The sequence below is a fragment of the Argopecten irradians genome, chromosome 14 (genome assembly GCF_041381155.1).
Source record: "Argopecten irradians isolate NY chromosome 14, Ai_NY, whole genome shotgun sequence".
Taxonomy (NCBI): domain Eukaryota; kingdom Metazoa; phylum Mollusca; class Bivalvia; order Pectinida; family Pectinidae; genus Argopecten; species Argopecten irradians.
The window spans coordinates 12495923-12519753 of record NC_091147.1 but is presented as its reverse complement, the minus strand read 5'-3'; the positions used below and the strand labels follow the sequence as shown (position 1 = coordinate 12519753).

The window sequence follows — 23831 nt, the reverse complement described above, 5'->3', positions numbered from 1 at the left end:
ATCAAAGCATTATCTGGCCAATAAAAGGCGGAAACAACAAATATCTTAGACATTGATTGTTTTTTAAAATTTAGCTTTCATCTCAGCTCTTTCTCGGGAAATACGATTTCGTTTCTCCTATTTACAGATGGCCAGAATCATTGATACCTTTGGTAATGTGTTTACCTAGGTATTCTACGCCTTGTCATTTTACAAACACGGTATTTGTCTATGTCCGGCTTTATAGGTTCCACAAATACATAAAGCCCATTAAAACACGAGAACAGAAAACAATTTAAACTCGTTCTTTTTACCGCGGGATTGATTTTTGCGATTTTTCATTATCCTTATGTATAGTCTAGTAACATTATGGGCTGTGAACAAATAACCATATAACCACAACATGGCCTTTGAAGTATTAAAACAGATCAAGAGTATTACTAAAATGGAACATAGTTGCATTGTAGTTAAACAACAACTGTATGGAAAATGATACTGCCTTTTGAAACAGCTTGTTATATTGAATATGGTAATCTCTTATCCGCTCAGATAATCAGGTTTATAGTCGATAAATCATATTTAGGTGATCATCAACTGCTTCCTTTCGTTGTTAACATTAAAAAAAAGTTCTGGACAATAGAATTTCTGTGTTTCATATAGAAAGATAGCGGTTTACGTTTTGTAATGGTATTGTGGAAATGACATGCGTATGGGGATTCCGTTAAAACTATTGAATAACAGCCAATTATTAAGATAGCTGAACCACAACATGTCCTTGGACATGTACTATCGCAATTATAGTAGAACATTAAACATGTATCTATACTTAGTATCAATCAAATGTAGCCATTGAATTTAGACGTGATTGATATGGCATTTAACATTCAATTAACAACTCCGTGATATGTTTATATTGTAAATGTACAAACGAGTGTCATTAACGTACTATTGTCTGGCCCATTTCCACGTAATAAGGTTACTTATCAAAAGACTATATTTAGAACATTTGAAGCCCTGATTTTTCCGAGATCGATGTCTTGTAAAACCACAAAATGCTTCGTAACATCGCCAAACAAAACTTGCCATTGTACGGTTTTTACACCTCCTTGAACCTTGTTGTATAAGAAATAACACATAAGAACAAACGACGTGCTTTGTATAACTCGTAATGCTATAAATTGCTTTATACTTGACGGTTTGTTATCGTCACTACGGAGACTATGCAATTTTGATATTCCATTTTCTATCTTAACGTTTCTGCCTTCTGACATATATTCTTTCTGTAATTTTTTTTTCAACTACATTCAGGACATTATCCCAATGATATAAGTGTTAATATTTTTACTTAATTTGGTTTTTCGTCGATAAGAACTATACTTAACTATACAGTATGGATGAGGTACTAAATCGTAATTCATAAATGCGCGGCAAAGTAAACGTCATAATGATGGTTTGCCATTTACAACAAGAAGAGTAGTATAAGATGTTGAGAGGTCAACATTGGTGATTAGTGTTTATAAACATTGCTAATTCACTATTATACACCTAAGTCGTGTCAGGTCGAAGAGATGTCGGTGTTTCTACATAATTGCAACAGTTCATTTAATCTTCATATTCTATTTTTAAGATTTTCTTTATCGCATTTCTATATCAAATTGTCGCTCGATGAATCCCGCCACCTGCAATACAGATTGGATACACTGTTGGTCAAATCATACATTTAACAATACTGAAATGTCAAACAATAAATAACGGAATGATATCAATAGCATTTCATTCGAGGCTAGAAAATCATTACATAAATATAACATGTAAATGTACTAAAATAGCAAGTAAAAACCGACATATTGTTATACTAAAGTTTCAGATTTATCTTCAGAAAAAAATGTCCATCTGACGTTGCTGTCAGAACTATCTGTAAGTAATATATGATGTTTGAAAACAATCACAAATTCACAAGCAATTCTCAATGGATTATTTAATAACAGTAATAAACAATCTCCACTCCGAACTGACAGGTATTTATTGATATGTGTATTTTACCAAGCATGATTGGTATTAATGTAACGCCTTGATATTGCTTCATTGTTCCTACGGTGAGAATTAGGCCTTTGTATACACCGAAATTGATCCTTTGACAGGCGTTATCGGATTATTTCTCATTGCTGCTTCGTCATTCACTCTAATTAAATTTGGAGTTATATACCCACAATTATAAATATTTATTCTGTCATCTTAATGTTCGTATTATTTGAAACAATGCATGAATGCAAAGGGTCGATTACCTACGTCTCTATCTTGTCATACTCCAAATAACAAATGTGTAAGCTTACATAAATGATAAAGCATTTTTCCTCCTACTGTACATTAAAATAGCATATTATATCATAATTGTAATATCATTCAATTAACACTCTAATTAAAGTAATGTTTCGGTGCATTTGTGCTTGAGTTTCGGTATCAGATGTATCAGTATCCGATGACTAGTGTAATCCAGTCATTCGACAGATAATATGATCAAGTGTATATTGGGAATATATGATGCATTAGAAATGTATTACAATACACCTAAAACTACTTCCGTTGAAGTTTTAATTTCAGAAAAGACTATTGATTGATTGCAGAAAAGATAAGACAAAAGGAAAAAAACCATGAAATATTACATATCTTCCAAAATTAATAACATTATAGAAATTGTTTTTATGAACCTGAGCATAAAAAAATCATAATTGTGTTTGGATTAAGCTTGAGCACATGACATCGTAAACGTTATATATTTCCTCAGGAGTGGAATGTGAGGGAAATAACCCCAGCAAAATATCCACCAAGGAAAATAACCTCATGGAAGCCCCTCACACGTGACCGAAAGTGGACGCTGTCTGCAACTTCAACCAAATATTACAGATTTATGACTTTATTTCTGTTTAGTTTATAGTAAAACAATTGTCCCTCAGTGTCGGGGTATATCTAGAATTATTTCATGGACAATAACTCCAAAGCGATAATTCTAGATACAATGTAGAAAGACACGGGGAATAAATTACAGAAAACAACTCCCATACAATTCACTGAAGTAATCCATTACCGAGAACTTCACGATGTCTATGTAAGGAAACACTTCTATGTAATGAGGCTATCAATGTGATCTTAGCTGGAACGAATGTCAAGGACTTGTTCTATAAAATGTTAATCGGGTACTGGTAAATATTTTACTATTAACTGGTGCATCATTAAAAAGGACACTTAAAATAATATTGTTAAACGTAGCTATATAACTTCTAACATGCAGACGACATTGTTTGCCAGAGCAGAATACATTATATATAACCGGTTAGACTGACATCTTTAAAGCCTCGGGTTAACGAGTGTGTACCTAGTAGACCGATTAAAATGTTTAAATATAACAGCTGGCCGACATACTACTAGTCCATCCGTATGGAAAGGTGCCAAAAATCCAGAACTTAAGTGCGCAAAAACAGTTTTGTTATGAAGTGTGTGTGTGCATATGCATTTTGTAGATATCAGAATCGACTCAATTCTATTATTGACAGAATATTAACCTTACTTTATTACTGTGAATTATTTCCATACATAAACGTTAGCATCGGTCGTTTGAAACGTATGTAATATGCCATATATCCATTGATGCCCTTTACATACAATTTCCGTGTTTTCACCACAGCTAATTTGGCTTTTCTCATACTGTAAGATGTCTTACTTGAAAGCTAACTCGTCGATCACTCGACACTTCAATATAAAGGGTCCATGATGCTTATTTCATTTCGAAAAATTAAAAGCTAAGTTTCTATATTTGAACTAACGATGATCGGTGGTGCAATAACCACATTTTAAGTCAGAACCAGATTACAAACAGTTTGTAGATAACGGGTATACGCTTTTCCATCAAATGCAATTTATTTTATATCGATTGCGACACATGTTATATAACATATTCAAATCGCTATCGATTGCTGGAATGTAAGAGATTGTAGAGTGAGAGGAAAGGAAACGGGAGTACCCGGAGAAAACCCACGTGCATATTTAACCATTTCAATATTCCGAAAAAGTGAATGGTCGACAATAGGAGCGATGATAATAAAATATACAAATTGAATCGTCTCATCAAAATACAGAAAGATGTGTCATTCTGGCGATGATTCATTTGTGTTTGCTACAAAATAAAGAGGAGTGTTGTATATTAATTATGTAAACAGATACTCCCGCCATGTAAGGTCTGAACTGAAAGGGGATATAAATGAAATGCTATCACCCTATTTCTATAAATATATGCACACAATTGTGTTCTGTTTATATGGTGAACACATCTTCTAAAGAGACTAACAGTTGAATTCTCCACTTTCCCGTGTATATCCCGTAACAAAGTATGATGAGGTAACTAGAGTATCAAATATACCTTTGTATTACTGATATCATATACCGCCCGACTGTTGCAGGACGGTTGTTTCTCATGGGAAATAGTTTGACACTGATCGACAAACCTTCTATTACTTTATATCATTTCATGCAATGTTCTGTAGACGATGAACCGAAATTTAATCCAATGTTCATAAATATTGCTTTAATGCAACTGCTGAACTTGTAAACACATGATATTTATTTATTGTTTTATATCAGTTCTTTTGTTTTTAGTTTTAAGACATCACTAATTTACATTGTACCATTCGTTTGTAAATACGTTGTAAGAAAATGAAAACAAAAAATAGATTGTGATGAATCAGTATGTGTATTCTGACTTATTGAAAGGGTTTTATGATACCGGATCTTTTCCTTCCACACCCCAACCTCTTACACGTGAAATTTCCTAGAAGTTCTTGGTAAATATTTCTGTTTCTTTTATAGAAAAAAAAATTGGATTTAATAGATGATAATTAATGCCTCAACATCAGATGACTTTACTCGTTTTTATTCAAATTTATCTATCATTTATTTTTATGCTTGTCGTGATTTATTGTGTGATTTTAACTTCATATACAGGTTTGATTTCTCTCGAACATTTGGAATCAATTCCAATCACCGACAATAAGAATTGACTTGTCATTGAAACTTGAACTTTTTGCTAGATAATGATTAATTTAATAGCTATATAATTACAGGAGATTACCCCTTTTAAAACCTTACATATACATATAGTAAAATGAATGTATTGAAAGTTATTATTAACCAACGGTAATTAATAGCGAAATGCCTGTCAGTATCCTGCTTTTATACCTAGAATTTAATGACACATATCATATCGCTTACACAATTCAATAATTGTAGATAATTATAAATAATTATTACATTCAAACATCTTTATAAGACCATTTACGATATTGCAATATAATACATTTAGAGTTACAGCCTTGGACATTGTGGTATTGTGATTTGCTTTCAATATAGGGTCACATTTAGATTCTGTGCGAACGCGATAGGGAACGTCATCAAACAATGAACATCATCTAGGTATAATTACAGAATCAGATAATGGAGGATATACACTATATTATCATTAATAAATGGTAAAATGTATGTGCTCTCTCATATGACGGAATGTGGTTAAGATAGAACACATTCATTCCATTCTTCTACATGCCAAGGAAATGAAAGTGAAATCACAAATCTTTGTTGCTTAGTGATCATTTGTACAAATAAATGCTTATTGTGTATTGATTTTCATTAAGATAACACTGAAGGACTGGAGAGCCGATAAAACGTTTCGGAACTATGGAATTTAGAAATCCTCATTGCAAACCGGAATCAACATTATCGTAATCATTGCAATACAACTACAACAATTACGTCACCGATTTTTCTCGCCAAAATGTTAATGTTATCTTAAAAAAATTCTGATTTTTCTATAGGAAATAAAAACAACGGGATTTGCGTTAAAATGCCAGAGGATTGCTATGTATGGAGAATGGACTTCTGTTACGGTTTCTTCGAACTTGTTTCAAATTGCGTGATACATGTATCATAATAGTAAAATTGTTACAAAAATACCGAGGTATAAGTTAGAGAAATACTAATAGTATTTCAATTGTGAATATGAAGGATAGAGATGTTCGTCACTCAGTATCAAAAAATGTTTCAAAACTTTGAAAAATGTTTCAATACTTTTTGCAAGCTTCGAGTTTTATTATAATATTTTGTTGCCTTCGGGTAGAATATCCCTATCCTTCATTCCCCACCCATAGATGAAACGGTCTTATAAGCTATACTTTGGTAAAATATATTTTGGTAAAATGATAAAGGAGAACAATATATCAATTTAAAACGTCATTCAAACCAAGACTATGGTAATTATATCAGTTCGGCATTCAAAAGGGAAATCTAATGCATGCTGTTAATAAAATAAGGCAAGATAACCTCAGTGTTTCCTTTTATATCATCTACCAAAGTTTTATTGTATAAACCATCCGATGTTACGATGTCGTGATGTTTGACGTCAGTGCATTGTTAGTTAATGTATCATCATTATCTAACTTAGCACTTTGTTACCATATTCAAATATATAATTGATCAGACAATTAGGCTCTGAACCTTACTGTCACAGATCGCTATACCTTACAAATCGGACTGTGCGGGGAAGCACCGCTTGTATCTGTCGTAAGCGCCGGGATATTTACCTGGTAGATACTCTAAATTATCACATGCTAACAGTGTTTCCTCGCAGGACATGTCGAACAGGTAAAATTAACTTCTTTTCTTGGAACGACTGTACAAACTTATTTTCTTGGTACCCATTGAATTGATTATATGCCGACAAATGTGTATACATACATATAGTGTCCTCCTAGCTGCAAATACATGCGCATTCTACACTACAATTCAAGGTATGTCATGTCGTACGGATTATACGACATAGGTCGTGTTATTTAGCATGCTGGTATAGTTTCATTTTAACGCTTACAATTAGCATAAGTCCAAATATACAAGAACACATAAAATATATATTCATTAACTATGAATCAAGAAAATACCATTTAAGGATGGTAATTCCACTATGTGTAGTAGAAGATCAGATCGAAATTCGAACCTGGAACCCTCCACACCGTATCCGGAGTGGGCTACTAAATAGCCTACCTGGTCGCCATCGATATATACGATTCAGAACCATTATACATTCCTCTCTGTTTTCGTCTTCATCGCGAAGATTCACCATAAAATCCAGGATCGGGTATCCTTCTGCTAACTGTACAACCAATACTTGAAACACGGTTCAGTTATGGCAACATATGTTGTAGAGGCGGACAAATGCATGCCAGACAAGCATTCGAACCAGTGCTTCCTGGTCTCCGTAGATACATTCGATCCTGAACTGAACAGTTCCTTACTTTCATCCAGACTAGCATTCGAACCAGTGCTTCCAGGGTCCTTAGATATACTCGATCCTGAGCTGGTCCTTTCCAAACCGGGATCTGGGACACTCAAAATAGTAACAAGATGATCTTCCGATTGAGCTGCCCGATAGCCGGCCATCGACCCTATACAGAAACATTACAGTAATTCTCAAGTCAAAGGGTTATCGCTGTGTTGTAAATCGAGTATTCTAAAAAAGGGAGGTTAGAAGATGAAGATGAGATTCAAATAGGAATTTTCAGATATTTGCATTTTGTTGAATAAAGTCGTTCTCTAGTAAATATGCTATGTGTTCATTAATGTTCATTCAAATTCACTGCCGATATATCATCAGATACCAATATATTTCTAGACACTAGATCCACCTTAGTTGAAGGGGCCATTAGTACTGACTTGTATTCCAAACCTACTGATTCTCATCTATACCTCCGTCCCATCAGTTGCCATCCTTCGCATTCCACCTGAAGCAAGCTTTACGAATCCGTCGAATAGTGTTCCACAACTTCACCTTCGAACACCGGTGCAAAGAGATAAAATGCCACCTTCTTTCTAGAAGATACAAATCGCATCTGATCGACTAAGAAATCGACAAGGTCCGTGACCCTGATGGATCCAATCTCCTCAACGTATTCCCTGTATGGTAACATTCCATCCTAACTTACCACATCTCCCTTCTATCCTTAGGAACCACTGGAAAATCATTCAGTCATCAACCAAACTAAGGCGTATTTTCCCTGAGCCTCCGCTTCTACCTACCGCAAACCAAAAATTGTTAAAAGACATTGTATTGAGCAGCAAACTTCCTCATCTTGTTCCTGCTGCACAAACGGGTTCATTCTAGACATGCAACAATAAACGATGCATGATGTGTCCATACACATCATCCACAGACACATTTGAATATGTTCTCAACATCCGACAGAACCTGACGTGCAAATCCAGCAATGTCATCTACCTCCTCTCGTGTAGGAAATGCACAATGTAATATGTTGGGGAAACCGGTGATCCACTCAACGTCAGAATCAACAATCACCACTAGTCTATCAAATAGATCAAACCTGACTATCCGGTTGCCAGACATTTCAACTTACCCACCCATAGTTGGAAAGACATGCAGGTGATTGCAATTGAGCACTGTTTCTACTGGACACAAACCAAACGTCGATCGAGATAGAGATTCTGGATTACCTATCTACAGACCCGCTATACAAAAGGCATAAACGAACGTTAGATATACTAATTGACATCAATTGATTACTCGCTTTCAATAAATTATCTTGACTTCCAGCATTTTTCCGTTCTCTTATGCTGCTCGGCAAAAGGCGACTTAATTTAGGACTTTGCTTCTTTGCACGCACACTGAGGAGATAAGCAACTAAATTTGCATCCTATACCAATGAGCATTATATATAAATTTCGCCACAGATTTGACGTCACACGTGGCACGCTTTCCAGTCATCGCTCATATTTTAGTGTTCTTACTTGCCGAAGGGTAAATTGCGCCCCATTGTGCTGAATACTTAAATATTTGTCTACTTTGTCCCGCATTACTGTTCGTATCCTATCATGTAATCGTGTTCGTTTTGTATGTCTTGATAAAGGGACAGAAAAAATTGAACAATTTGTTTTGTCTACACGATTGGAATTACTTCCTTGTCCCGTATTTACAATTTGAAGTAATTCGTATCCAACAGACTTACGTTTCATTGGATCCCGTGTCATCTGGAAAATTCTGTTGATATTACTTCTTTGACCCTTATAATTATGACATGTATGTAGATTTAATAACAACTATTTAATTCAATTCAGTTTCAGACAGTCGTTACATGAATGTCTTAGGCCTTGTCCATGGTCAGTTGACTCTTTATTATACTTAAATTAATGCTACTTCCTGAGGTCACAAGAAAAGTACTTGTAACATTTGACCTTGACATATAACCATATGACTGTGAGTCCTGAGCGTAAGACAATTATCTTCTTGTCTAAGTCTGAAATGCTGTAAGGTATGAAATTATCTTACCATTAAAAACTAACAAAATTGTGCCATGTCCATGCTTGACGTACATGGTAACTTGAAATATGATATTGCCCTATACTGTATGTGACTCGCTATCGGTATCCTATCCTCAATAGCGCTTACTAACACATAATACTTCATAATTCAAAAAGAAAATTTTCATAAAAAAGACGTAAAATTTGGCGTTGACTTTTGATATTGACACCCTAATAAAACAAATATTTCAAAAGAATCTTTCAGATTGCGTTTCTGCGCCAATTAAGAAAACACTCTCATTGTTCTTCCAATGAGAACTATTGTGATGTTTAAAACAAGGTATAAAATATTTGATGATTGCAGCATGTTATTGTGTTATAAGTAGCACTTAGCTCTACTAACGTTAAATAGTGTTTTTATCAATTTTGATTTTATAAATATCACTTAATGCATTTCCGTTCTTTTTATCATTCTGCTACATTAAGTCTGTTTTGCATTGCTATACTTATCATATCAGATTCCGTACCGCGTCTGTTGAAAAAAAGGACCACTTGAATGTTTTCTACTTACATAGACTGATTAAAATCACCTGTGAATCACTTGTGCGTTACTTACGTTGTCTTGTATTTAGTGAACGAAGTGTGGACAGATGGTTTTAATCAGATTGTAACATATCCTGGATTCTTTGGTCTCAAATAATTAACTTCATTTGGTTGTTTACTGCTGGAGTTTCATAAATTAATGTTTTATGTATATATATGATAATTACTGACCTAAATTTGAACGAATTAAGTTTTAAGATTGTGGCACAACTGTAAAGTACACATTTTTGTATCTCCCAAGCTGATCCTGGGGTTTGATGAATTATAACATTAGCTACATAAGGATCAATTTCAAAGACACTTCTAGTGTTATCAGGTGTAGAAATTGTATTTATATATGTCTGGCTTTTAAATTTTACATCTCACTTTCAATCTGACCTCACAAATGCTCCTTATAAATAATTCAGCTGTTCTCCTACTTTAATGTTATCAAAATGCCTTGAGCATTAATCATTATTGTGATGAATGTTACATGTATACTTTACAATAACTTTTGATATAGGTCCTAGGACTTTGGATCAAATATCCATTAGGAACTTATTTTATCACATGGCTGTCTAAAACCCTCATTCACTTCCAGTTACCTAATGACTTTGTGTCCGCACATACATTTCTCATAATATTATGAATATTATACATTTGTCAACACCAGCTTTGCATGCAACTTTTTGTATATTTGAGAAAAATGACACTAAATGAAATAACTTTAGAACTGTACATTTACCCTTTCACCTCTTTGTAACTCTATTAGACTCTACCATGCATTGATCTGGACGAGTCCTTTATGGCCTACAGTGGTGAAAGGGTTAAATATATATACAAAATCAGGTAAAGTAACCATGGAAATCTGTTTGGTAGATTGACTAGGTGTGCAGAACTACAGCATTGTTTTATATAGTTTGACTGGTTGGACCTAGTTCACTGTTCGTTTATGAATTAAAGATGGATCTGAAGATTTTATATTGTTTTCAGATTATACTTGACAAAGCCCTCACAGGCCTGTATTAAAAACTACAGGTCCGTCAGGATGAATACTTGAAATAATGACTTTAACAAACAGTCGAAAACAGCCTATATTTCTTCTCTGACTTTACCTGACTCAGGATTGAAGACCAGTATAACTTGCTTTGTCTAAATCGAATGTCCCTGAGATATTTGGTCGGTACACCGTCTGGGATAGACAAAGACTGATTTGGACAAGTTATACTGTACACTCACAATAATTCATGATTGAAATGATATTTTGTAAAATTTTCTCACACTTTGAAGTGAACATAGCACTTTATATATATACCCTAACAAACCATTTAGTCCTTATTGATTATAAAAGGACTTGAACTCTAAACTTCTGATTATCATGTTTAAATCGACCTTGCGATTGGGGTGCATTGAATCTGATTGTTCCAGTGAACAATTGATCTAACTATATATATATTAGCTAGCTTACAATACACACATTACTAGAGCTGATATAGGCATTTAATACTAAACCAATGCACATATATTCATGATTGTTATTGTTGTAGAAAAAAATATTGGTTAATTATTTTCATGACTGAATTTGAGAAAGAATAAAAAGATTTAAGTCGGTGAAGTCCAGGGATAAAATTATAATTGTTTGTTTACTGATAGAATTTATTGCTGAGATAAAAAAAACCCATGTAGGTTCAGATTTTAAATGTCTGAGCTATTGTGTTGTTCTATATCAGGGGTAATTAACATAACATGTTGACACATTAATCAATGACGTAAGATTAAACGATCTTATGTGAATAATTTAATCTCATTAAACCTTTGGTGTTAATGTAGTGTATATGTGAGATATGGTTTAGGACAAATTCTGGAATTGAAGATTGTTGACAGATAAATATTGAATAGAATAAACATTAAGATTGCTTTGTTTCCTTACACTTTGATTATTTAAAGTTTAGTATTGTGTAATGTCATGCTGTGTGATCATGTATTTCCTGTTTGACTTTCAATTCTAATAGACCTTTGTAAGCCTGTGGTAGGTCTTAAAAAATTAAGCTTCAAACCTAAAGTGCTTGTGGAATTAAATAACATTTTAGATTTAATAATCTAAAAACTTCAACTCAATTTAGCCAATTTTTATTGAATTTAAATTAGTTTTCTATCGTTTCATTTGAGGAAAATTAATTAGTTGTGATAAACATTCGTGAAATTAAAGTTGATTTAATTGCTAGTTTTTGACGAAGACATTCAAAGATCAGATAAACGAGAGGGTTAATTGAACTGTTAAGGGTTGTATGAATTGAATATATATTCATGCTGTACATGTATTTATACATACAAGATGGCATAAGAAAAACTCACTGGTTCACAAAACAGCTATATCTACAGGTACATACATGTATTTATAATATATATAACATGAGTATAATTTGATTCTGAAATTGTATATGGTAGTATAAAGATATCCGCCATGATTTGATTATTCTATACTTTGTGGTGTTGTGAGACAAGTTGGCCACAGTTCGAAATATAGAATTAAAATTTATTTGTGAATGTATCAGTATTAGTATGATAAATAAATTAAGGCAACAGAAATTGTATGCTTGTATACTGTGTATCTAAATAAATAATGTCAAGATGTATATACAGGGGTTTCATTATCGTTCAGGAGAGGCGGTACAATTGCAATTTCAGGGGGTACTTTTCTATACTATCTGTATGCTATCTAATGTAATTTAACCAAAATCAGGCGGTACCACAGCCAAGTTCAAGCGGCAAAAAGTACCGGGTACCGCCTGATATTGAAACCCCTGTATATATATACTTCATCTCTCTATAATTTTGTTATATACATGTAAATTATTGCAGAAACGACAAACACAGTCCTTCATTATGTTGAATATTCTCAGCTTCATCACTCCACAGTTACAAAGCCCTTGTACTATTTAACAAACATAGATTTTATCATTTACAATTATACTAAATTTATTCCTTTTGATACTGTTCTGGTGTCAACATTATGTCATATAATCTGAAATATGATGAAGATGGTTAATAATTGCATGTTTAGATGTAGTAAATGTACGTTTACTTGAAATTTATCACTTCCTTTTCTTCAAATATTAACTCAACTTTTTTTTTTTTTCCAGTCCTATGATGGCACATTTTTCAAAGACCGTCGTCATGGTAAAGGAGTGTATACCTGGAATGACGGCTCCAGCTATACTGGCACATTTTACATGGATCGAAAGGAGGGACACGGACTGTTCAAATTTGCTAACGGAAATACATTTGAGGTAAAGACAATTTTTAGTTGTTAATTTCAATATTATCATTGTTTTATAGTGTAATCCTTTGAAAACATTATGGTATTGATGTTTTCAAGGTGACCATAGATGATACTATAGCCAGTGTATATTAGGGACAGTCATACAGACACTTTATGTGATTGGAAATCAAGTTTAAATTTGTAAAGTTTTAATTTTAGAAACTTTGGAATAATTGTTGACTATGAGTAAAATAATATCTAATATTATATCAGTATTCACAAAATGTACAGTAGTATATATTATATAAACCTGAATATTATTTAAATTACATCAGATGATTCATTATATATTGTAGAATATATCTAGAAATTGTTCTATATTCATGCCCAACCAGCTAGGGTATATAATTAAACTGAATGTGTGATATAAATTTAGTCGAGTTATGAAAAATGGTTTTGAAGTTTGATTGTAAATTTGGTTCATTCCTAATGACTTTATTTTTTGCAGGGGTTATATAAGGATGATGAAAGAATGGGACCTGGGGTATTGACTTACTCCGACGGTAGACATGACATAGGGTTGTGGATTAGGGAAAAGCTGGTTAAGTTATGTTCAGCAATAGATGGTGCATTCACCATGGAAAATCATAAAGAATTTGACTTTAACCCTAAGGAACATATCATGTACATTTCTATGGAAGACGACGAAAAACCAGATGTTGAAGAAATTTTAAGGACGCCTGAAATATTTGACTCTCTACCAGAGAGTCGTTTGTCAGACAGAGTTACGGAACTTTATAGCGAGCCGTTGGACCCTCGAAGTTTAACAGTCAACAAAGATGTGTTTGATAAAGAGTTCTTTCCCAGAAGTGACAGTGAGAAATCAGACAGAGACGAAAAAGTTCCAGCTTGGAACAAAACACCCTCAGTGATAAAAATGCAAAGACATATTCACTGGCATAAAAGTGCTCTAAAAAAACTCTCATATGATGTTCAGAAAATTTTGAAAGGTGACCGTTCAAAATTTGGATCGAAAGGTCCGCTGGAGACAGCTTCAGAGGAACTAATACAAGCTGCCACATGTGGGGATATTAAACGTGTAGAAGACCTCTTCACAGCCGGGCTAGTTCATCCTGACGTTGCAGACAAAAATGGACATACAGCTCTTATAGGTGCTACTGTAAGTAAATCATAATTGGTTAAAGAATATGTAAAATTTCTCTGCCTATGTTTAGTAAACTTTTGCAGTTTTCTAAACTATCAATATACCCTGATTATAGATCAGATTCAGATTGTCCTTTAATTAGAACGAATATATACGTACCCGGCCAACTATTACTTGCTTTAGGTAAGGCATGTAAGTTAAAAGCTCAAGCCAATATGGTCGGTGCATCTTGTACTTGTACATAATTCATGTACATAGCATATCATTGGTTCCTGGATTATGGGTAATATTTATCTAAATTGAAAAATGGGCATGTGCAGCTGACTGAAAAGTCCCAATAAGGATATGAACAAAGAGATATGTTCTAAATGTAGACATTCAAACTGTAAAATGTTGCCATTCTGGTCTACATGATCGTAAATCTCCGAATTATACAGACATTGCATTGTGAGTTACAGCTGGAAACTCCCAATGTATAATTTCTATTTTAGAATGTCACTTTAAGGTCATTAGGTTATTTGTACTGTATGCTTTGAAGCTCCCCATATAAAGACTCCAGGCTCCAGGATCATGAAACAATCTTAGACTTAAGTTTAGACTTAGCCAATCATTAATTATGTAACATTTTGTAACATCATCTTTGATTGGCTAATTAGTCTAAACTTAAGCCGATTTTGGACTTAAGATTGTTCCATGATCCTTGCAGGACCAGTCATGATACTTTACTAGTGAATATTGTGAGTTTCAGTGTATGGATATAGGTGTCTTGTACATGTACTTACAGAGGCCTCAATTCTACAAACAAAGTTTTAATCAAGCTGTTTACCACATTGGGCTTTAAATGGTGTATTGCATTGGAAGTGCTCATGTCTCAATAAAGATGTCTGTGTTATGTTGAATGCTTCTATACAATGTGGGCATGTCCAAAATTCTGAGTGTCTAAGTAACAGTAAATCAGTGCATGCTTTGGTAAAGGTTTATTACATGTGCAAGTACTACTTGAGGCCTACAAAATATGGGCATTCAGGTTTAAATCTTTCAAATTCTGCATGCAAAATGCAATTGCAATTTCATGCAAAACGAAGGCTACAGGGGAAGAATTAATGTACTGTTTAAAACTAAGTAGCAAATTAGCCTCTAAAAGTAACCTTGTAAAATGTGTACATGTATCCCTATGAAGGCTGATTTTTCATTTGGTTCAAAATTTAATTTATATAATTATCCTGTACAGGTTAACTGGCATATGGAAGTGATCAACTGCCTTTTAAATCACGGAGCTGATGTTAACAAATTAAATGATGAAGGGTGTTCAGCACTTTCTGCAGGCACAATTTTCTTCTACCCTGTAGAAGGTTTCCACTATAACATAGCGGAGCGTTACCTGGAGCGTCCACCCCCTGTACAGGAATCTAAAGATAAGAAAGTCCCTACAAAACCAAAAAGTATACTGAACAAAAAACAAAGCAATGCTGCGATGAAACCAAGTCAGCCAGGGATTATTGCCAAACCTAAACCAGCCACAGCCAATCAGAGCAATACCAGTGTTGACAGTGGCTTTCCTCAGACAGACAGTAACCAGAGCATCGGAAGTCCTTCTAAACCACAGGTAAGGGTCAAAGGTCAACTGAAGGTGAGTGTCAAGGCTACGATTCAAGTATGGATCAAAGGTCATATCTTTGGTGAGAATCAAAGGTCATATCTTTGGTGAGAATCAAAGGTCACATCTTACTGAAGGTTATAGGTCACATCTCAGGTGAAAATTAAAGGTCACATCTTAGTGAAGGTTATATAGGTCACATCTCAGGTGAAAATTAAAGGTCACATCTTAGTGAAGGTTATATAGGTCACATCTCAGGTGAAAATTAAAGGTCACATCTTAGTGAAGGTTATATAGGTCACATCTCAGGTGAAAATTAAAGGTCACATCTTAGTGAAGGTTATATAGGTCACATCTCAAGTGAGAATTAAAGGTCACATCTTAGTGAAGTTCCATCTCTACTCTTGTGAGGAAATTTTAGTCCAATAGCAGATGGAGTTAAAGGTCGCATCTCAGATTCAGTGACATTAGAATAAGATTAGAAAATAATTAGGAAATATTTTCATAACATAATTTTGAATTATTATCTGATTATCAATTGTGTAATTCCAATACTTTTCCATGTTATGAGCAGGTGCGGATTGTTGACCCTACAGAGGTGGTCAAGCCCCTGCCTCGGCCCTCACAGGAGAAAGTGGACAATGAGGAACAAGATAGCGCGCGAGAGGAAAGATTAGATGATGCCGAGTTTGAGTCAACTGCTACACTCCGCGACTACGAGATCCAGGTGTCAGAACAGCTTGTGGAGAGATGTGCTACACAGCTTTCAACCAATGAGAAAATAGTTGGAGGTCGAAGGTCACATAACAGCATGGAGCTTGGCACTGTTAGACATCTTGCTGTTTGCAAAAATGAGTCAGTTTTTTTTATTTCATATATCTTAGTTTATTTGGTGAAAGCAATTTCTGTATAGCTGCAATCAAGATTATTTTGCATTATAATAATAGATAATATTTTTACTTTATACTTTATTTTGAAAAAAAAATAAAGAGTTGCAAATCTTCATATAACTGTGGAAGAGGGATGCCACTATTAATTGAAAAAATATGGCATTTAGCAATTGAAATGTTTTCTACAAAATTATGTTGTCAGTCAAAGTACCGTATGATAAAAAAAAATTATGACATTGTAATTTTAGCAAAAAGTCAGCATGTGACTTTAAGATGCTTTAGCCAGATCTGTTGACATGTTGATTTATATTTGTATGATGCGATGTGATGATTGACTACAGGAAGGAGAGGATGAAGAACACGATGGATCTGCTGCTGAAGCGAGGGGCTGACCCCAATGCCTCTAGCGTCCCCATGCCTGTGCTGTTCTTTGCCATTAAGTCAGCTGATGTGGAGGTTGTGAAGACTCTTCTCATGAAAGGAGCGTCGACAGCTATCACACTGCCAAAAGAGGTAGGGTAGAGCTGTTTACCTGGGTTGTGTGATTATCTCTTAACTCACAATCTTATAAATATCATATAATTGCATTAACACGTATATATCATGAAAAGTATCATTAGTTTTATATTCCAAATCCTAAAGAGTTATATCTGTACATGCAGATTGGTATAGATTGTCATGTCCTTATTTTGTGAGCGAAACATCATTTTTTTTCAGTTAGTAGAAATGCGGTAATTTTTGCACTTGTAACAATGTTGTCTTAATATTGATGCCATCATTCAAGGGCAGGTAACTCTGTAATAGGAAAAGATGGTCGAGATAGCAACATTTCAGCAGTTGTCAAAATAAAGTTATTAAAGATTTCTTTTCTTATAAATACACATGAAAGGGGCTTTGAGTTTTATCTGTTTTTTGACTTATGGCAGACTCAAAGCAGTTTTATGCATGGTTGAATTGTTTGATTTTGCTTGCAGTCTGTTGGCGGAACATATTTATTTGTGTTATGTTTGAATGATTTTGTTTGTTTCACAGCTCAAAATTCTGATTAATGGCCAGGACACAACGGTACATTATAATTATCTTTTATATAGTTCTAGGAGACTCCTTTTTCTAGTTCCCTTCATGTTTTTGGTCCATTTTTATTTCTCTTTTTAGAAATCTTAGTTAATTTAAAACCTTCATTCATGATAAAATGTTGTTAATGCATGCTTCAATGTGCATGATTCATTAGCTTTTTCCCACTGATTTATGATGTTCAAATTTGTATTAAATGTTTGTAGATTTACATCAAACACATATCATCAGACTGCTATTATCAGTTTATGTGACCTCTATGTATTGGGATATTACGTTGTGTACTCCATGTTTTACCATGAAACTAAACAACATTCTACAAATGTTTTTTTTTGGCCATTTGTAAAAATTATGATTTTTTTTTTTTTTTTTTTTTTTAAATTTTAATAAAGACATTTCATTATATGGTGTTGGTTAGATTTGTATGAAAATTAACAGTATAGTTATGTTTTAGAATGGTAAATATGGTTGTTATTTAATTTCTGGTGTTATTGGAATATTCTTTAATTCGAAAATTAAGACTTATGGAATTTTACTTATATGGCTGAGGTTCAGAAGGAAACAGTCACAGACTATTTTACTAATATTATATCAGAATTAGATTAGCATCCATCATTGACAATTCCAATGCATACTTGGGTATAGGAAATTTTCTGTTGATATACTTGGTTTTTAGTATCAACAACCCCACTGTATTTATTTGGTCACCAGAACATTATACTTTAAAGTTGGTGATCCTACTCTATGTGATACAGATCATAAATGATATACTACACATTGAGTCTGTGACGATAGTTTACTGAAATCCTCCAAATATCACTTACTTGTAATGCACTATATATTAATTGGAAATAGTCAGTATACATCTATATCCACAACCTCTTTTTTATCTGAGAACCTCAGAATCCTTCCTAAATGAACAAGAGTACATATAGTACATTATCAATTCTAATGAACATACTTTTATCTTTTGTAAGATCTTTCAATTTAAATCACAAATACATTCATAGCAAAATCCCTATTCCATCTAGATGTTCTTTATATATATCTGGATACCTTGTATGATTATATACCAAGTTATTGATATTGTATAGCATTATAAGCACAATTCTTGTATAACTGTTGAAGATCATTACAATTTTTACACATGTACTATTGTAGGTAATTGAATAATGAATTAAGAAATCGTTCAGACATTCTTAAAGAAATTCTTTGAATTCCATTATAATAGTGACGTTAATCTTACATGACGGTTCACTTTCCAACAGATCATTTACAGTTTACGTATTCTCAATTTGTGATAAGGGGAAATTAACTCATTGTGACTTAGTTCAATGCAAACTTATTTCATATTTATAATATAGAATTCTCTTATTGTAAACTAGCTGTCATCAAATTATTTACTAAAAATTAAAATAATATTCGTGACCTTTATGAAAGCAATCAAAAAGTAAATTATTATTTAAAAGATGAATATTTTGTGTTACTGACGTATTGATCATGAGTTTAACATGATTTACAGATGTTTGGTGTCTTCATTACCAGCTATGTAACATTATCAATCCAATAGAAATGAGCTGTTGTAGTACAGTAATCTCCAGACAAGGTGATAAAGGAATGAGAAACAATATTTACAGTAATATGAAGGCTTGTTTAGAGTAGACTATTGATAAATATTCAAAGGTTTAGTGTAACAACGAAGTTTCTAGAATTGAACTTCCTTGTAAATCTATCATACTACCATTTAAAGGGAAATTTTTTAATGATTAAAATGGTTTTTATATTAGTACATACTTACTGTCATAAATATTTACTTTATTTTTTTTTTTGTAACTTTTTTTTATTTTTCCAGACATATTCTTTACAACAGTAATACATTTCCTCATCCTTACTTAGTAAACAAACACATTTCAATCTGAATTATTTTTTAATTAATGGTGATGTGGTGACAGTATAATTGATAGGAAATTGGTGGCTAGTTAGATAAACTGTACTAAATGTTACAGTGTTACAGCACAGAAAAAGTCTTTTTTCCTTGAAACAAATCATTTCCCAGGTGAAGGATGGTGTTTGGTACAAAAAGGTCATGGAATATTCTAAAATCATGTTATAGATCTATACATACAAATTAAAGGTAAAAAGCCCATCTAATTAAAGTTCAGAATTCTCATCATTTGAGGAAATACAAAAAAATGAAAATGTTTCATTTAAAGATTAAATCAAACTTTACTTTTTCGAAATTAATTAGGATTCTATTGCAAATCATGGATTTGTAAAATATTTAGTACACATGCAATAGTTTTAAATTCCTGTATAATATGAGTGACAAACTTGTACTGTTGATATATTGATAATACAATTTGATGCTTTAAATACTTTTGTCCTTTAACTTTCCTTTCATAGTGAAGATATGCTTCATGAAGGGCACCACTTTGTTGACTTTTAAGAATTGATATATTTTACAGAAAGGAGGTTTGGCTCCACTACACATTGCGGCGGGGATTCCCGGGGAGGAGGGTGTACTTATAACCGAACTCCTACTCAACGCTCTGGCTGATCCTGATGTTAGGGCAGCTGAGGACGACTCCTTCCTCAACAAAAACCTGGTAACTCTAAAAACAATGGTTCATTTCTCAAATTTAACTTTCTTAATCAAACAAGAAAACATGATCTTTATCTCTATCTAGTGAATGCAATTCATATAACTTTGAAAAAGTTGTCAACAATCATGCAATTATTATAGGTTATATTGTTTAACAAAAACAGATTGGTGTAAGTTTAATTAACCTGTTTCTGATCATTTTATTTATACAAATTTAAATTATATAAACTAAAATTTTGGATAAGCTTTCTGGAAATCAAAAGTTAAATCTTATCTTAAATCATTACCTTGTAGTAGAATTGTAAAGAGCTATATGAGGTCTTGGTCAATCCTTTCTAAAAACAAAAGCAATTAAATCCTGAAAAATACAAAAAGAAAGAATTTTTTGATTTTGTGTTTGTATTTAAGGAGGAAGAATGGAGTAAGGATGCTATCCTGCCTGAGAGTTTGGCGCTCCTTGGAGGACGTACACCACTACAGATAGCATGTGCCCGCGACGACAACTATAAGGTCACTGCTTATTTATTAGAAAAATATAAGTGATTTACTCTATACCCCAAAAATCAAAATAATTTTTCAATGTCTTAAAACCAAGAATTTAAAGAAATTCATTAACGAGGACATATTTTGTTAACAAAAACACAGAAACTTTGTTTCCTAGGTATTCCAACTTTTATTCGTAATATCCATAATAATGCTCAGAAAAGAAATGCTTTTATTAATCAAAATACCATTAAATTTAATGATGACATTTGGTAATTCTTTTAGATTACAATAGGTGATAGAAAATGAAGGTAAAAAAAGACATGAGGTATAACCATGTTTAATGTAAGTTTTGATTTCTACACAGGTGGCGTGCCGCGTGACTCGTTTATTACTAGAACACAAGGCCAACCCTAACCTTATGTGTAATGGGTTTTCACCAATAGCTCTCACTATAGCCTGTGGAAATGACCTGGTAAGTTTATGTAAACTGAAGGAATTCTTTTCCTGAAGAAGCAAAATTTCCTGATTGCAGTTGCAAAAAGTAAAAACAAATGAATTAAATTCAACATTTCAATTATGGTTAGAGGCCTTGGTTCATGGACGCTGACTAGAAATTTAAATATCTGTATTCCAACATAATACCACTGATTATAAGTCCTTCATCTCTGGGTTTCCATGTGAATCCTATGTGGGGCAGTTGCAAGGTACTGATCATGCATTTATATATAGATCAATGGGTTGTCTCCCTTGCTTTAGCTTTCCTTCACCTACTAAACCTGGCAATCGGTAAATAACCTAGACTGTTACCAGGATATTTATAATGACCAAAACAATACTATATATGATGCTGTTTTTATTTCACAAATAGAAATATGGTTGTTTAGATATTTTAATGAATACTTTGTACAGGCGTTAGATGAGTTAATTCTGTTTGGTGCAAACACGAGCCTTGCCCTGACCCATGGTGTTGGTAGCGCCCTCTGTGCAGCCACATCTACAGAATATGAACACCGACGACAGATAAATGGACGTTTACAACTGGTAGGTACAGCTGAGTGATGATATAACAAAGCTACATATATATCAATCGACAGGATTGATACAGTGTAGGCTGGTGAAGCCCAGTAATTTTAGTGGTTCAATTCCTGAAATATGAAATTCATGAAATTAATCGATGACATGTGCAAAGTTCTTAATTGTGAAAATCTTGGTGAGAAAAATGTTATTTATCTGTTCAATTGTTATAATAATAATGTTTTGTTTAGAGTTTTCTATTGAATAACATAGAATTAAAATACGTGTGCAATGTAACAGAAGTTATATGTAACATTGAACACATATAACATACAATAAAACTGTTATATATAAAGATTCATTTTAAATGATTTAATTTTACAGATTGACAAACTTGTGAGAGCGGGTGCTAACATTCTAGCGCCGATCCCAATCGGACCTAAGCGTGTTATTGGTACGGCTGTAGACTATGCCTACTACCTGTTTAACCAAGTAAGTTATATGATAGATGTTGTTTGTACTAATGTTCTGTCTTTGAATATTAAAGAGTTAGCTGCCCTTGTGGGTAGGTATCGATTCTGATGTCATAATTGTGCCTGCATGCATTACGTCATATTTTTCATAGAAAACAACACCGATTTTGCTCACAAAATAACGATGACATAATTGATACTTTCTGACAAAGGAGATAACATGCAAAAACAGAATCATTCAGGGCTCACCAACTCACTTTATGTTCTAATCTCTTAATATTTAATTGTTTTTATAGAAAAGGTCTAAATTGATGAAAAAGATTAAAAGTTGCATACAATGACTACATATACTTTGTTATCAAACAGAAATTAAATGAAACATTCTGTAGTTTTAATTTTACCCAGTAAAGTACAATTATTATAATTGTATAATTATGTTGTTACTGACTTGATCACAATGATTCAGTGTCTGCTTTCAGTGATGTTCTTTTAACGTTAATCAAGTTACATTGATTTGATCACCTTTAAAAGTGATATCAGCTTTGTTCATACCACATCCGTTTTACTTTTGCATGATGATAGATGTAATGTTTACATTCTGTACTAAGTTTTTTTATTTTGATGATAAACGTGTTTGATGAGTTATTCAATTTTTTATTTTTTGTTTGTGTTTTTGATAAATCACAATTTTCAAATTCACAACTTTAGGATCGTCGTATTGCACATATGCCTTACCATGCACTGACACATGCTGAGAGAGAAACATACAACGCTCGTCGTAAACTACTAGCTCACATTGGTGACATCCTGCGCACCAAGGCAGTAGAGCGTGAGAGACGTCGCCTTGAGGACGAAATTAGTCGGGGCAAAAGGAGTAAGTTTTGTATCATCAAGGCCAGAAATAGACCAGAATTTTAGGCTTTTTTTTTAATTATATCTATCATTGATAAAGACAAAATTTATTAAAATTTTTAACTTTATCAATATTTAAATTTAAGGGTAATAATTTAAAAGTATTCAAAGCATGTTGTTTGCATCTCAAAACGTCAAGAATATTTTGCGGTACTTCACTACATGAGAATGGTCAGCTACCTTATAGATATCCATAACAGAGCTATCAGTGATCTCCCTTTCTTTGTCTATTGTAAGAGGGGTAACTAAATGTATACAATTACATGTACAGTCAAACCTGGTTATAAAGGACAGCAAATTAGGGTCAATAACTAGCAAAAACATCCTTTGTGGGCAAGTTGTCCTTTGTACATGCAGGGGTGAGTTATATATTGCTCTAATGGGATCGATATGTCTGTCTTTCATAGCCAAGCATCCTTGATAGACATGTGGCCTTTATAGCAG

The 23831-nt window shown here is 33.3% G+C and overlaps 1 protein-coding gene across 1 annotated transcript in view; it reads left to right on the top strand.

Annotated features, from left to right (window-relative positions):
- The first annotated feature begins 7204 nt into the window (after positions 1-7204).
- The window catches only part of LOC138307045 (ankyrin repeat and MYND domain-containing protein 1-like), a 31135-nt gene continuing 14508 nt past the window's right edge, over positions 7205-23831 (top strand). The window contains exons 1-13 of the mRNA XM_069247669.1: positions 7205-7414; positions 13056-13202; positions 13683-14354; positions 15571-15945; positions 16511-16791; positions 17168-17339; positions 17859-17891; positions 20366-20506; positions 20911-21012; positions 21353-21460; positions 21898-22029; positions 22387-22494; positions 23184-23349. Coding sequence (XP_069103770.1) covers positions 7205-7414; positions 13056-13202; positions 13683-14354; positions 15571-15945; positions 16511-16791; positions 17168-17339; positions 17859-17891; positions 20366-20506; positions 20911-21012; positions 21353-21460; positions 21898-22029; positions 22387-22494; positions 23184-23349 — 2647 coding nt within the window. The remainder of the gene's footprint in view (positions 7415-13055; positions 13203-13682; positions 14355-15570; positions 15946-16510; positions 16792-17167; positions 17340-17858; positions 17892-20365; positions 20507-20910; positions 21013-21352; positions 21461-21897; positions 22030-22386; positions 22495-23183; positions 23350-23831) is intronic.